Here is a 13,300-nt window from a genome sequence, read left to right on the forward strand (position 1 = left end):
AATTCTTTTGGGAATAGTATCTGGTTTCCATCAGACAGAATGTTTGATAAGTTCGACTTTTATACAGAATCGTAAAGGGTGTACATTTAGACTTTCATAACAATTAATAAATGTCTAGGAGTTGGACGACTAATTCATTAAGTCCAAATATCCTGGTCAATGAACAACTAACTTCTCTAAAAACGTTTAAATGGTATGTTCTGATAAATTTTATTCAATTATTCTAAACCACCTTCCAATTATTCAAGGCAAACAAATGGACGTATAAAGGACTTGTGTAGCCTCACGTAATGCTGCCATCACAAAGCCCGTGTATTAAAAATGTATAATTCTGAGAATAGTGATTCTACACGAAAAAAATTAATATGATCCAGCTTTCAGTACAGATACAGCCATGGACCCTGTGGCAATAGCGCCAACTAAAAACCCTAGTGCTCTTGATGGCTGTGGCAAAGGTATCAGGTACGCAAACATGTGGAAAACTCTAAATGCTGTGAAAGTACGGAAATGAATTAAAGCTGTTCCGGGATCTGGTTTTGTGCACACGTATAATAATCCAATCAAGACGAAGGGAATGACGTTCTCCAGGTCATTAAGATGGCATCTGAAAAATAAATGATTGTATAATGTACTTAATTTTGGAAATCATCCTAAAATTTCAAACAGAGCAATATGTATAAACTGCGAAACTGACTATATTCTAACAAATTGTGTGGAAAAGAGGGACGTATATACGTATATTCTGCAGGATTAAGGTTTAGAACGAAATGTTCATGATTATTCTCATCCTTACTACTCAAACAGAACTCTTCAGTTCTTTTCTTATCCTCAGTACGTCTTGACATGAAAAATGACTCCCGATGTATCTAAGCTCATAAAATGATACCCCTATCCCTTGCAAAGTCCAGGATTTATAAGAGAAACCACAAAAAAATAGGTCAAAAACAAAACAGGAGGAGCAAAATGGCATAATATGGTGTAAACTGCAGATACAAAATAGGTACCCTCTTCGAGATAGAGGAATTGCAAAGTCCATGATTTGCTAAAAAATAATTCGGATATAAAACACAAAATATGTGGTGCACAATGGTATTACCTGGTGAACGGTCTGAGAAATTTTCCTTAAATTCTCATGAGGGTTTGGGAGGAGAAATGCATGCACATATGTACTATATTGTGCGGATATGACAAATTCTATGTCACGCCAAAGTTAACAGCACAGCAAAAGGAATTCGGATGAAGAAATGAAATAAAAAATGCAAAAATATGTATTACAAAATATTGTCAAGCGGCTCAAGAGCATTTGCAATACAAAAGTGGAACGGAAGGACGAACAGACAGACAGACAAACGAACAGACGGACAGACGGACTACGTCGCCACGTCACCAGAGAGCAAGACGACGGGGTAATAAAAAAAAACTTTTTATTACTACAAAGAACGGTTAATTGGACATTGTAATCAATCCGCCAAGTAATCATTGATCAATGTTTCTGAAATGACCATGATTAAATAGGTACATACAAGACTCTTGTCACAGGTTAAAATACTACAAACTCTAAAAGATCTTCTCAAAGTAACCCTACTGGCTTTTCGTAGACACAAAAATCGTAAAAACATGGAAGTGTTTGTCCGAAGTTCATGTTCCATTGTGCTTTATGTTTTCCTTCAAACATTAGTTTGAGTTTCAAGATTGCAGAAAGCTTCAATAGTCCTTTCATCATATGATTGTATAATTTTCAGGATTTCTATCTATATTGATAATTGGTGGTTATTGTGAGGTATTGGATCGCTTTTGTTGGATTTATTTACAGCTTATTTAATTGTTGCGTTCTACATTACGCCCTTTTCCATTTTGAAAGTCTTATTGCGAAATTAAGATGTGACCAACTTTTATTCTTTTTCGCTGTCACAATTGTGTCTTCCTACATCTCTTTTTATTTAGATTATATTATTGTTGTTTGCTTAACGTCCTCTTTCATATAGAGATGAAAATAAAAATGATAAAAGCAATAACACACAAACTTCGGATTGATTTGAATCTTCATTCTTGCATTTATTTGTATAATTTAATCTGCAAACTGCCTGTAATACTATTTGAAAAGTTTAAAGTTCACTTGACTCGGATGCAACAGTTTCTTTTAATGTTCATCGATTGTTTTCTTTATTTTCATTGTTTCTGGTAGGTTTAAACGATGAGAATGAAGACAAGGTTGTGGTGTTGAACTTTGGTATTTATTATTGTACAATTCGTACAGACTACATGAACAAACGTTGTACAATTCGTACAGACTATATGAACAAACGTTGTACAATTCGTACAGGCTACATGAACAAACGTTGTACAATTCGTACAAGCTACATGAACAAACGTTGTACAATTCGTACAGGCTACATGAACAAACGTTGTACAATTCGTACAGGCTACATGAACAAACGTTGTACAATTCGTACGGGCTACACGAACAAACGTTGTACAATTCGTACGGACTACATGAACAAACGTTGTACAATTCGTACAGACTACATGAACAAACGTTGTACAATTCGTACAGGCTACACGAACAAACGTTGTACAATTCGTACAGACTACATGAACAAACGTTGTACAATTCGTACAGACTACATGAACAAACGTTGCACAATTCGTACAGATTACACGAACAAACGATAGACATGCCACCGACATTATAACGAAACTCACAGAGTAATCACCGCATTTTCTAATTTCATTACAGTACATACATTTAATCACTTAAAAACATGAAGAAAATTGGAATTGGGTAAATCAGATTTTTCAAAGTTTGTTGGTTAAAACTTGTCACCGGCTTAATTAAAATGCATTGAACTCATCAACGGACATTTTTTTGTAAAATTAGAGAAATCATTTTATTTTGCACTCTTTGTACATGTGTAAATGCAAATATCAATGTTTATTTCTATTTTCTAAAGTATCTCGTTACTTTCCAAATAGACTGTATTGAAGATATTAAAGAGTCTCTTTTCGTCTTTTTCAGTTTTATTCAGATATTACAAATATGCATTAGACAATTGAATTCATTGTTGTTCTGTTTTGTTATGCTGAACATTCTGCTAAATACAATTTGCGAAATCCAAAGGGATATGAGAAAATAGTAAAAATTCTACAAAATTTGAAGCATTTATTTCAAATTAGTCTTAACGGACCCAAAACCTCATCGACCAACGGACATTTGTCCAAAGTAACTTCATATGCTGGTAGATCAACAGACTAATTAGTGTAACGTCCATTTTCATTGAACTAGGACACATTTTTGTTTAGGGGCCAGCTGAAGTCCGCCTCCGGGTGCGGGATTTTCTCGCTGTGTTGAAGACCCATTGGTGGCCTTCTGTCGTTTTATGCTCTATGGTCGGGTTGTTGTCTCTTTGACACATTCCCCATTTCCATTTTCAATTTTAACTTTATATACAGGTAGATCAACAGACCGAGTCCTCGATAAACATAACAATTGACGACCTTGTAATACATTGTACAAACCTTCTAATGCGCTCAACAGTGGAATTAGGTGGCGCTTTTCTTTCTTCTAATGGTTTCTTGGAATTAATAAAATCTTCTGGATTTACAAATGCCTTGAAAATAATGTAAAATTAAATTAATTCATTGTAAGTTTGTACTGAATTAAACCACAAAAATTACAGATAAGTTTACACGATATAGACTGTTTCCTTGTTTATATTTAGAATCATGATGAATATTCGTGAAAAATTTGCCAATGAACGATAAGCAAGCAATAATCAATTAATCAGTGAAAACAACGTTAAAAACGCTTATTTCCACAATATTTTTAAAAACGAAAAAGCATATTGATGTGTCGGTCAATTTCAAATCCAGATTGAGTTCAATTTACGGTTAACTTCATTTGATATAGAAATGTCGATGGAGTGCAACAGGTCCATTTTTAGCTGACTTATCACAAACTTGTCGTCTAGTAAGTTTTTTACAATTGTTATAGGAAAGAACTACTTCAGTTCACCAATACAGATAAATGACTTTGCAAAATGTAATTGGTCATGACACGTCACAACAAAATAGTCAGACCAAAAAAAAATATATACAGTTCTGTTACCTGCCTCCCTGCCTTCCCTTTATTAGTCATGCCTTCAATCGAACATTTTATGTATATAACTTTATTGCAAAACATGAAACCCTGGCGGGTTAAAATGCAAACATAGTACATTGTATACACAAGTGACAAGAAATATAATACATGATAAATGTTTAAAACAAGTCAAGTTGATATTAATAATAATATATATATATATATATATATATATATATATATATATATATATATATAATAATTGACCAATGTGGACCCTATTTTCGCAATTCCATAGATTGCTTTATATAGTCTACAACACTAGACAAAAATATCTTTATTGGGATCTAGAATAGTTTTAAGTTTAGAGTTTGAGTCAAGCTGGTTAAAATTAGGATAATGGGTTTTAATTGCATTTATAAGGGAATGTCTTACATTACTGTTAATTTGGCAATGAAGGAAAAAGTGTTCCTCATCATCTAAAATTTTACAAACTTTGCACAGCCTGTGTTCTCTTTGAATTTTTTTATAATGTCCTAATTCAATTTCAAAATTATGATCACTTACACGTAATTTTGTTAAAAGTTGACGACTATTAAAATTGTTTAGATTGTGCAAGTAGTCCTCCAATTTAATTTCATTTTTAAGTTTACTATAAAGATAAAGTTTTGAACTGTTATCAATATTTGAAAGTTTTTGAAGAGTGATGTTATTATACTTTTCCTTCACAATATGTTTAAAAGTTTTTTTGAGTGAATTTTTTATAAGTTTAAAAGGTTTATCAAAATCAACATATTCTTCTTCATCAATATTAAATTCTTTAAAAGTATGCTTGGCAAAAGTATACCAAGTATATATTCCATCTTCAGACATAGACTTATTTACTGCAAAAGCTTCTCTAACAAGATGGTTTATTTCATGGCAGTTTATTCTACAAAAATATAACAAAACTTGAGTTTTAATAAAGGAGTCAAGCGGAAATCGTCCTAACTCAGACTTTGCAGCTATATTACATGAGGTTTTTTTAATTCCAAGAACAGTTTTACAAAATTTATGATGCACTTTCTCAAAGCTGAATCTATCTGCCAATGATAAAATATCACAGTTAGTTCCATGCAAAGTGGCTCTATTTATGGCTCTAAAAATTGAGTAATAATCTTCCAAAAACCAGATCTCGCTATTATATAAAATTATGGGTTTAATTAGTGAATCAAATAATTTACATGATAAATCAATAGGAACATGATGAAAATTAGACATATATTTTTTTAATGAAAATAACGCTTTAAGCGCTTTCTTGGATAGTTCATGTGTAGATCTCTTAAATTTTACTTTATTATCAATAATGTTCCCAAGAAAATTATACTCTTTTAACTTCAGTTAACTGATTTTGTTTATAAAAAAATTTTGACTCAAAAGAATTTTCTAGAATGAAAAATCATAATTTTTGTTTTATTTGTATTTACAGTGAGTTGCCATTTGTAGCAATATTTTTCCAGTTTATTCAAAGCAGATTGTAAACCGTTTTGTGATTCTGATAATATTAAAAGGTCATCAGCAAAACTAAGACTACTTATTGATGTTTTATCTAAGGACACAGGATCACATGTCCCATCAAAAATTGAATGGAGATCATTAATAAAACAATTAAACAATGTGGGGCTCAAACTGTCCCCTTGTTTGACCCCTTTATTTATTTCAAAAAATTCAGATTGTTTATTATCTATTTTAACTGAAGATTCACAACACTTATATATATCTTTAATTACTTCAAATATTTTCTTTCCAACATCATCCTTTTTTAATTTGTATAAGAGACCAGCATGCCAAACGGTGTCAAATGCACGACGCAAATCAACAAAGCAAGAGTAAATTTTACTCTTCTTTTTTGTCAAATATTTTATTATTAAAGCTTTTAGAATAAAAATACTATCTGCTGTCCTATGATTATTTCTAAATCCAAATTGATGAACTGAAAACTTTTCTTCATAATAAGTTACAACTCTAGAATTAATAACAGCACTAAAAAGTTTAGCAATACAATTTTGAAGGGAAATTCCCCTATAGTTATTTATATCTAGCTTGTCTCCAGCTTTATGAATAAGTATGGTAAAAGATTTTCTCCAGTTTGATGGATATTTACCAGAATCTAAGAATTAAATTAAAAAGCTTAGTAATAGCTTTACAAGTAACAACACCACTATATTTAATAATTTCATTAGAAATTTTATCTGGACCAGAGCTTTTTCCAGTTTTTAATTTTTGTATACTAGTACATTTATTTACTTCATTGATAGTAAAAGGTTTATCAGTTACCTCATTGAATAAAAGTGCATCAGTTTCATTTAATATATCTGTTTCAATTTTAGTTTTAAATTCTTTATCATAGTTTACAGTCTCTCCTTGATGCTTAAAATGATCAATAATTTCTGGAAAACCAGCTTGAAGCTCAATTTTTTTATTAGTCTTCTCATATTTTAATGATTTTAATAATTTCCAATATTGTTTAAGGTCTGTATCTCTAAGGGCTGAAAGCTTACTAAATATTTCCTTTTTAAATTGATTTTTCTTTCTTTTTATTAATTTTTTACATAGTTTACAGTGACCAAGAAAATTATTCCTTAAATTGAGGTTATAAGGATTTATTCGTAATAATTTGGCTAGATTTGATACAGTTTTCTTTACATCAGCTAGTTCTCTATCTTCCCATGGCTTTTTCTTTTTTAATTTCTTTTTACAAAAGGATTTAATAATTTTACATGAGCGCATGGTTAATGTTTTAAATATATTATTTAGTTGTTGTTCTGCTCTCTCAACCCCAGAACAATTTATTTCAAATGGTGTATTTTCATAACCAAGTATTTCATCTCTAGTGCTGCTTTCTTCTAAAACAGTATATAATTTTTCCTTAGAAATAGTCTCCCATTTAAATGTCATATCTATCTCACTGTATTTTCTATCTATATTCATATTTTGAATGGATATACAACCTTTTAAAAAGACTACAATTTGAGCATGATCAGATAAATATGAAGGTTCTAAAATTTGAAAAAAACTAACAGAGTTAATAAGGTCCACACTGGTCAAGGCATAGTCAACAGTACTACACCCACTGGGTTTAAAACATGTCATATTTCCCAGCATATCACCAATAAAACGACCGTTCAAAACTCTTAGCTGAGAGGCGATACAGAGATCAATCAATTGCTGGCCTTGGGAATTAAAAACTTTATCTAAAGAATTTCTATCTATATCAAAATCTTGAACATAGTCCTCTGGAAGTATATCTTGTAGAGAGCTATGAATTTTATTTTCATCTGCAATAGAATCATCATGATTTGCAATTCGAGCATTCAAATCCCCAATTACCAGAACATTACCTTTATCAGACACTTGGGTAATTTCTGTCTCCAATTTTAAGAAATCATCATCATAGTGGGGAGAATTTAGTGGGGGGGATGTAAGTGGCACAAACAAATTAATCTTTTTCAAGGCCAAAAAAGTTCTTATCTAATTTAATCCATAAACGGTTTTTTGATGAAGTTAAATCTTTTATTTCAATTATCCCTTTATGGATATGGGATTTATAAAGAATAATAATTCCACCACTAAATCGTCTAGAGCGTCTATTCTTTTTTCTACATTTTTGAAAAATTTTAAAATCAGGTATGTTTGAAGTATCATCAACACCTTTCCAAGTCTCTATTAGAATATTAATATCATACTTCAGACAAGACATAATTTGATCATCTCTGTATTTATCTCCCAAACCATTTACATTCCAAGATCCTATAGATAAGTTATTCATATTCATAAAAAATAATGGTGCAAATTCACATACAAATAGCATGATATGGTTCTAAGAAAGATAACTCTAAATTTATTGCTTTACCCATCCAAAGCTAACAATTCTTTGGATTATTTCCAGATTTAATATAAAAACAAAAGAAAACAATAAACTTGAAGTTATAAATTGCCTGCATTAATGTGTATTTCAATTGAATTATACTGAAATGTGTGTTCTTTAAAAACTTTATTAATCTTTCTTTGAATAGGAAAATAGTCAAGTAAATATCATGTTTAACTCATTATTTATCAATAAAGCAATGTTTTTGATTTTAAGAATATGATTTACTGGCAAGTAATATAAATCAATTTCCAAAATATCTATATACAGATATTTTTAAAAGGAGGTCTAAATGAAATGTTTTGTTATTTAACAAAGAATTATATATATATATTGAATGTATTAAAAGGAACAATACTTTATTTTTCTCATACAACTTTTCTATGATTATATTTAAGAAAACATTTGTGGAACTTCTGATAATATTTGAAATTATATCAATATTAGATTTATGTATAAGGGTCACAATTCAATTAACAAGGAATAGACATACATACAGTTTATATTCTGTAGTACGATTTATGAAACATATAGGACAAAATATATAAATGTGTAATCTCTAACACAAATAGTAATTATAACACTAATTGTAATTATAACAAATAAACAATCTGTTGTCATCAAATATGCATATATATATACGTCAACATTCAATGAATTTCATGGCATTTTAATTTGTTGAATGAAATGTTAAGCCAAACATACATGTACATTAAACTTGCACAAGTAATTATTTACAGTTGGGATAAAAAACAACAAGTGGAATTTTTTAGTCATTTCTCTTCTTATTTTATATTTAAATTAAGCCAAGTTTAAAAAATAGAAATATTCTGGTTAAATTATGGCTTTGTTTCTGTAATTTAGTAGATATCAGTTAACACTTTGCAAAATTATGGACTTGAATAAAGTTTTTGAAAAGATCCCCTCCCCCCCTTTTTTTTTATGCCAGAACGAGAATAGTAAAAAAATAACAAAAAATAATACATTTAAATATATTTCTACCACATGACAATATGTTCCTTTTCTGATTAAATTCCTAATGCTATACGGAGCATTCTCAGGTTTATGTCGTCATTTCGGTATTGATTATTGTTGTTGTTTTGCCATCTGTTGTTACCATTATAACTGTAAGCATGGTCTTGTTGTTTTTGGTTGTTATCATGGTTATTGAACTGCCATGAATTGTCGTAGTTTCTGTTTGATTGATGATACTGGTGATTATCATAATATCTAGGTTGTTTTGATGAATCGTCATACCTGTTATTGTACATTTTGTTTGGTTGTCGATATCTTGTGTAATTCGAAGCCCCATCAGGCTTTTCTCTCACGTGGTGATTTCTAGAATTGTCTTGGTCATCACTTTTTACTCCAATAAGTGGGTTAACAATTTCTTTCAGGTTACGAACATATAGCTTGATACCTCTCTGTTTATTCAAATGAATGCCATCTTCAAAATGAACTTGAGTAAGGTTTTCATGTTGTACATAATAAGCCTCATATCGTTTACACAATTCATACAAGAGCTGATTACATTCCACTCTCTTTACCTCATATTCCTGTTCCAGATTCTGATTTCTATAAAAGCAAGGGAGAATCTGGCTTATAATAATTTAACTTTCTGGCAAGCTTTTTTTTGTATCAATGATAAGCTGCTCAATTTCCTCGACAACATATTTAGGTTGTGTTACTTCCAGATCATTAGATCCCACTTGAAAAAGAATATTTTTAGCATTCATTTTTCCTGTCTCAAGAAATTCTTTAGCACCTTGAACTGTTTTGTCTCTTAAAGTAGTTATGCTAACTTTCTTAAACCTATACATCAGGTTTTTTTTTCAGATCTTTAACCACAGATGTACCTACTATCAACAAATGATTGTTTTCATGATTGTTCTGGCTACCAGCCCTAGGGATATTAGGTTCTACTACATCTTGTTCAGAAAAATATCTTGTTTCTGATTGACCCCTGTTATCATGCTGAACATTTTGTCTTAATGGATTAGACAAGTTATTTCCATAGCTACCTTTACCAGGATGTTTTCTATCGCTATTGCTATTTATATCAAAGTTTGTACATTTTTTCTCAATAGATTCTAGTTTCTCTGTAACTAAATTTTCCAGTTGTGTTTCTACTTGATTGTTATTGTTGTCCTCTCCCTTTTGTTGACAATCAGGCATGTTTTGATCATGTGTTTTGCTTATATTGATGAGTGATTCTGTGGTACATGTATCATTAATTTCATCTGTACTTTCATCAATTGATTTTGGTATTGTTTGACTACTGTTTAAGACTTCACTTTCATTAATGTGAGCAAGGATTTGTATAGTGAGACTATACAAATCCTTGATGTGAGGGAGATGAACACCATTCATTTTTCTAATGTTATTGTCAATCAACTGTTTTGGGTTATTTCCCCTGATGCAGATATCAACACTTTATGGATAGTTTTGTTATAGTCCAGTCATTTTAGCGGAGCGTCTTTTTACCACAGAACACCACAGAATACCACAGAACACAACAGATGACCTCAGAATACCACAGAACACCCAAAATATACCACAGAACTACACAAAATACAATAAAACTACTAAAATATACCACAGAACATTGAATTACTTTACAAAATGAAAAACTAATAATTCAGAATTATATTATTTTTATAATTCGGGCTACACTAATAACAGGACGATTGACCGGTTGAGATTTACATTTCTTTAATGATCATTACTTTTTTGTTATTTGGTAGATTTTTTTTATATTTGGAGACCTTTGAGATACTAAACTATATTTTATAAAAATCTTTTAAAAACAATTTATAACAAAAAAAAATGATTTTCTATAAATAAATGTTTTCCTACAAAAAAAAATGATTTTCTATAAATAAATGTTTTTCTATAAAAAATGTTTTTCTAAAAAAAAAAATGCTTTTTCTATAAAAGAAAATGTTTTTCTATAAAAAAAAAGGCTTTTTCTGTAAAAAAAGGTTGACTTGACATGATGAATTTTACCGGCGCCAATTACACTATTATAAGATTAAGCAGGAACATATATATTGACTATATAGATATACTGTTCCCAGGATTAACTTTGTTCTCCCAATTCTGAATGCCATCTGATTATGCAAGGTATAATTCAATTAAATGGTTTATTCCTCCTAAAATCTTGTATGTCATTTGTAAGAAATCTATGTAGGAATAGAAGGAATAGTTGAATAAACAAGGGATTCATCAGATTAGATTGTCAAAACATAATGCTAATTAACTTCAGGTAAATATCCATAAAACCTAACGAGTTAATTTTCATCAATGTTCAGTTTGAAAATATTAATAGTAGAAAATATAAAAAAAAGTTCTAACAAAAGGCTTTGGCACAGCTACGAATCATATTAACATCTGTAAATAAAAACACTAATTTCTGTTTATCATCAAAAGACATAAAATCACTATTAAAATGTGTTGCTTCATCAAATAATTTTTTTCTAAAATCGTCATATAAAGGACACGATAAAATAACATGGGCTTCATCTTCTAAAATATCCTTACATTAACTATCACAGACTCGCTCCTCTAAAAGTAATTTTTCAAATCTCCCTGTTTCGATTCTTAGTGGTGCTACACAACATCGAAATTTGACAAAAGAACTCCTTTGTGAAAATGACATTGGACATGTTAATTGGCTTGATGAATTGGTGATTACGACGAGTGTCAAAATTAGATAATCTAATTAAATTTTGGTACTTTTAATGTGCCGGTGAACTCGCTCAGATCATCATTTTGGACTCAAAATATAGAATCTATATAGTAATGCTACATATGCCAGTTTTTAATTATTTAGATGCAGTTCAACTATTTCTAAATGCATACAAAATTTCGTAAAAATCTGAAATATTGTCCAATGACTTTTATTTCATCTCAAGTAAAGTATGTGTATACAATGTTTCATCTGACTTGCCGACAGTATTTGGTTTTGAACTGCATCAAGTGTATCAAGACACACATCAAAAGAAAAGTCCCAAATCATCAAATTTGAAATTTTTGACTATTATAAAGACACACTTATAATGTTTTATTAGTCAACTCAAATAACTGTCCAACAACAACTTTAAATATCTTTTTGAAAGTATTTGGTAGCCCTTAAAGGACTGCTTTATATATTATTCAATATTTAATAATATACATGTACTTTTTCATATTGTAACAACTCTTAACATAAAATTAAAAAAAAATGACAACTACAACGATAAATTCTGGTATATACAAAATAGATTTAAGATATAATTACGTTATGCATCTCAGTAAACATTCTAAAAAATGGAAGAAAAAAAAATAACAAGAAAAAATTAAAATGTATTTAAAAAAAAAGTAAAACGTCACAAATATACCCCAGAATTACAATTGTTGTGACTTTAAATATTTTTGTATATTATGGTTTTAATACCGGTAGGTGTTTTTGGTATAGACCCAATAATAGGCCAATTCAGTTGGGGGCGTAGCGATAGTGAGTCGACCCTAAATAGAAAAATTAAATTTATTTGAATAATAAATGTCAAATTATAAAAAGAATTAACAATAACAATAATATAATGTCTGAAGTATATATATTTCGAAGTTCTGTGGTATATTTTTGGTGTTCTGTGGTATATTTTTGGTGTTCTGTGGTATTCTGTGGTGTTCTGTGGTATTCTGTGGTGTTCTGTGGTAAAAAGACGCTCCCTCATTTTAGATCAGTTTGAAGTCCTGAACATTTTCATATTATAATAGTCTATGTAAAATATTTTTCAAAATAAAATTATTTTTTCCACTAACTACCCAATTTTTAAGATTTTTTGTTTACCTTAGTCATTGTTTTTCCTTTAAGATTATTTTATAACGAACCATAACCAATAGTTGTTTAATCCATGCCCTTCGGGTTTGGTCTTTTGTGAATATGGTTGAAACCACATCTCCTTAATTTCATATAACAATATATTTTATACAACATGTTTTAACGCGGCATTTCTTTCTTAACACATATCATAACTGAAATAAAAATTAACCCATCTCAATTCTCAGGATGTTTGTAGATAAATTTAACTTACCGTGTATCTAAATCTATTTATAGCTGTAAGTCCACTCATCAACATTGTTTTACATATCACAATACCGGAATAAAAGGCAAAGTTAGCAAATACAGGATTGTCAAAACTAAGCAAGTCCGACATCTTTAATAGATCAGTGTACCACTCTTCGTCTCTTGTTTGAAAAAAGAAATGACTCTGTCGAATCTAAATCCGGTTTCGATTTAGTAACCTGAAAATACAATCGGAACTACTCGGCCT

The 13,300-nt window shown here is 30.0% G+C and overlaps 1 protein-coding gene across 1 annotated transcript; it reads right to left on the reverse strand.

Moving 5' to 3' along the window:
- Nucleotides 1-181: 181 nt before the first annotated feature.
- Nucleotides 182-13,300, reverse strand: LOC127701103 (microsomal glutathione S-transferase 1-like). Its single transcript, XM_052204911.1, has 3 exons — nucleotides 13,061-13,300; nucleotides 3,517-3,608; nucleotides 182-604 (listed from the first exon to the last, which is right to left on the reverse strand). The coding sequence occupies exons 1-3, from the start codon at nucleotides 13,181-13,183 to the stop codon at nucleotides 361-363; spliced, it is 459 nt and encodes a 152-aa protein (XP_052060871.1). The 5' UTR covers nucleotides 13,184-13,300; the 3' UTR covers nucleotides 182-360.

The sequence above is a fragment of the Mytilus californianus genome, unplaced genomic scaffold (assembly GCF_021869535.1).
Source record: "Mytilus californianus isolate M0D057914Y unplaced genomic scaffold, xbMytCali1.0.p SCAF_5, whole genome shotgun sequence".
Lineage (NCBI taxonomy): Eukaryota > Metazoa > Mollusca > Bivalvia > Mytilida > Mytilidae > Mytilus > Mytilus californianus.

What these genes read in the sequence shown, in the direction of transcription:
- LOC127701103 (XM_052204911.1), bottom strand. Translation starts at nt 13,183, where the DNA reads ATGTCGGACTTGCTTAGTTTTGACAATCCTGTATTTGCTAACTTTGCC. An exon ending in TAAATAGATTTAGATACACG is followed by an intron (nt 3,609 to 13,060) that starts GTAAGTTAAATT and finishes ATTATTTTCAAG; the next exon opens with GCATTTGTAAATCCAGAAGA. An exon ending in ACTGTTGAGCGCATTAGAAG is followed by an intron (nt 605 to 3,516) that starts GTTTGTACAATG and finishes TTTATTTTTCAG; the next exon opens with ATGCCATCTTAATGACCTGG.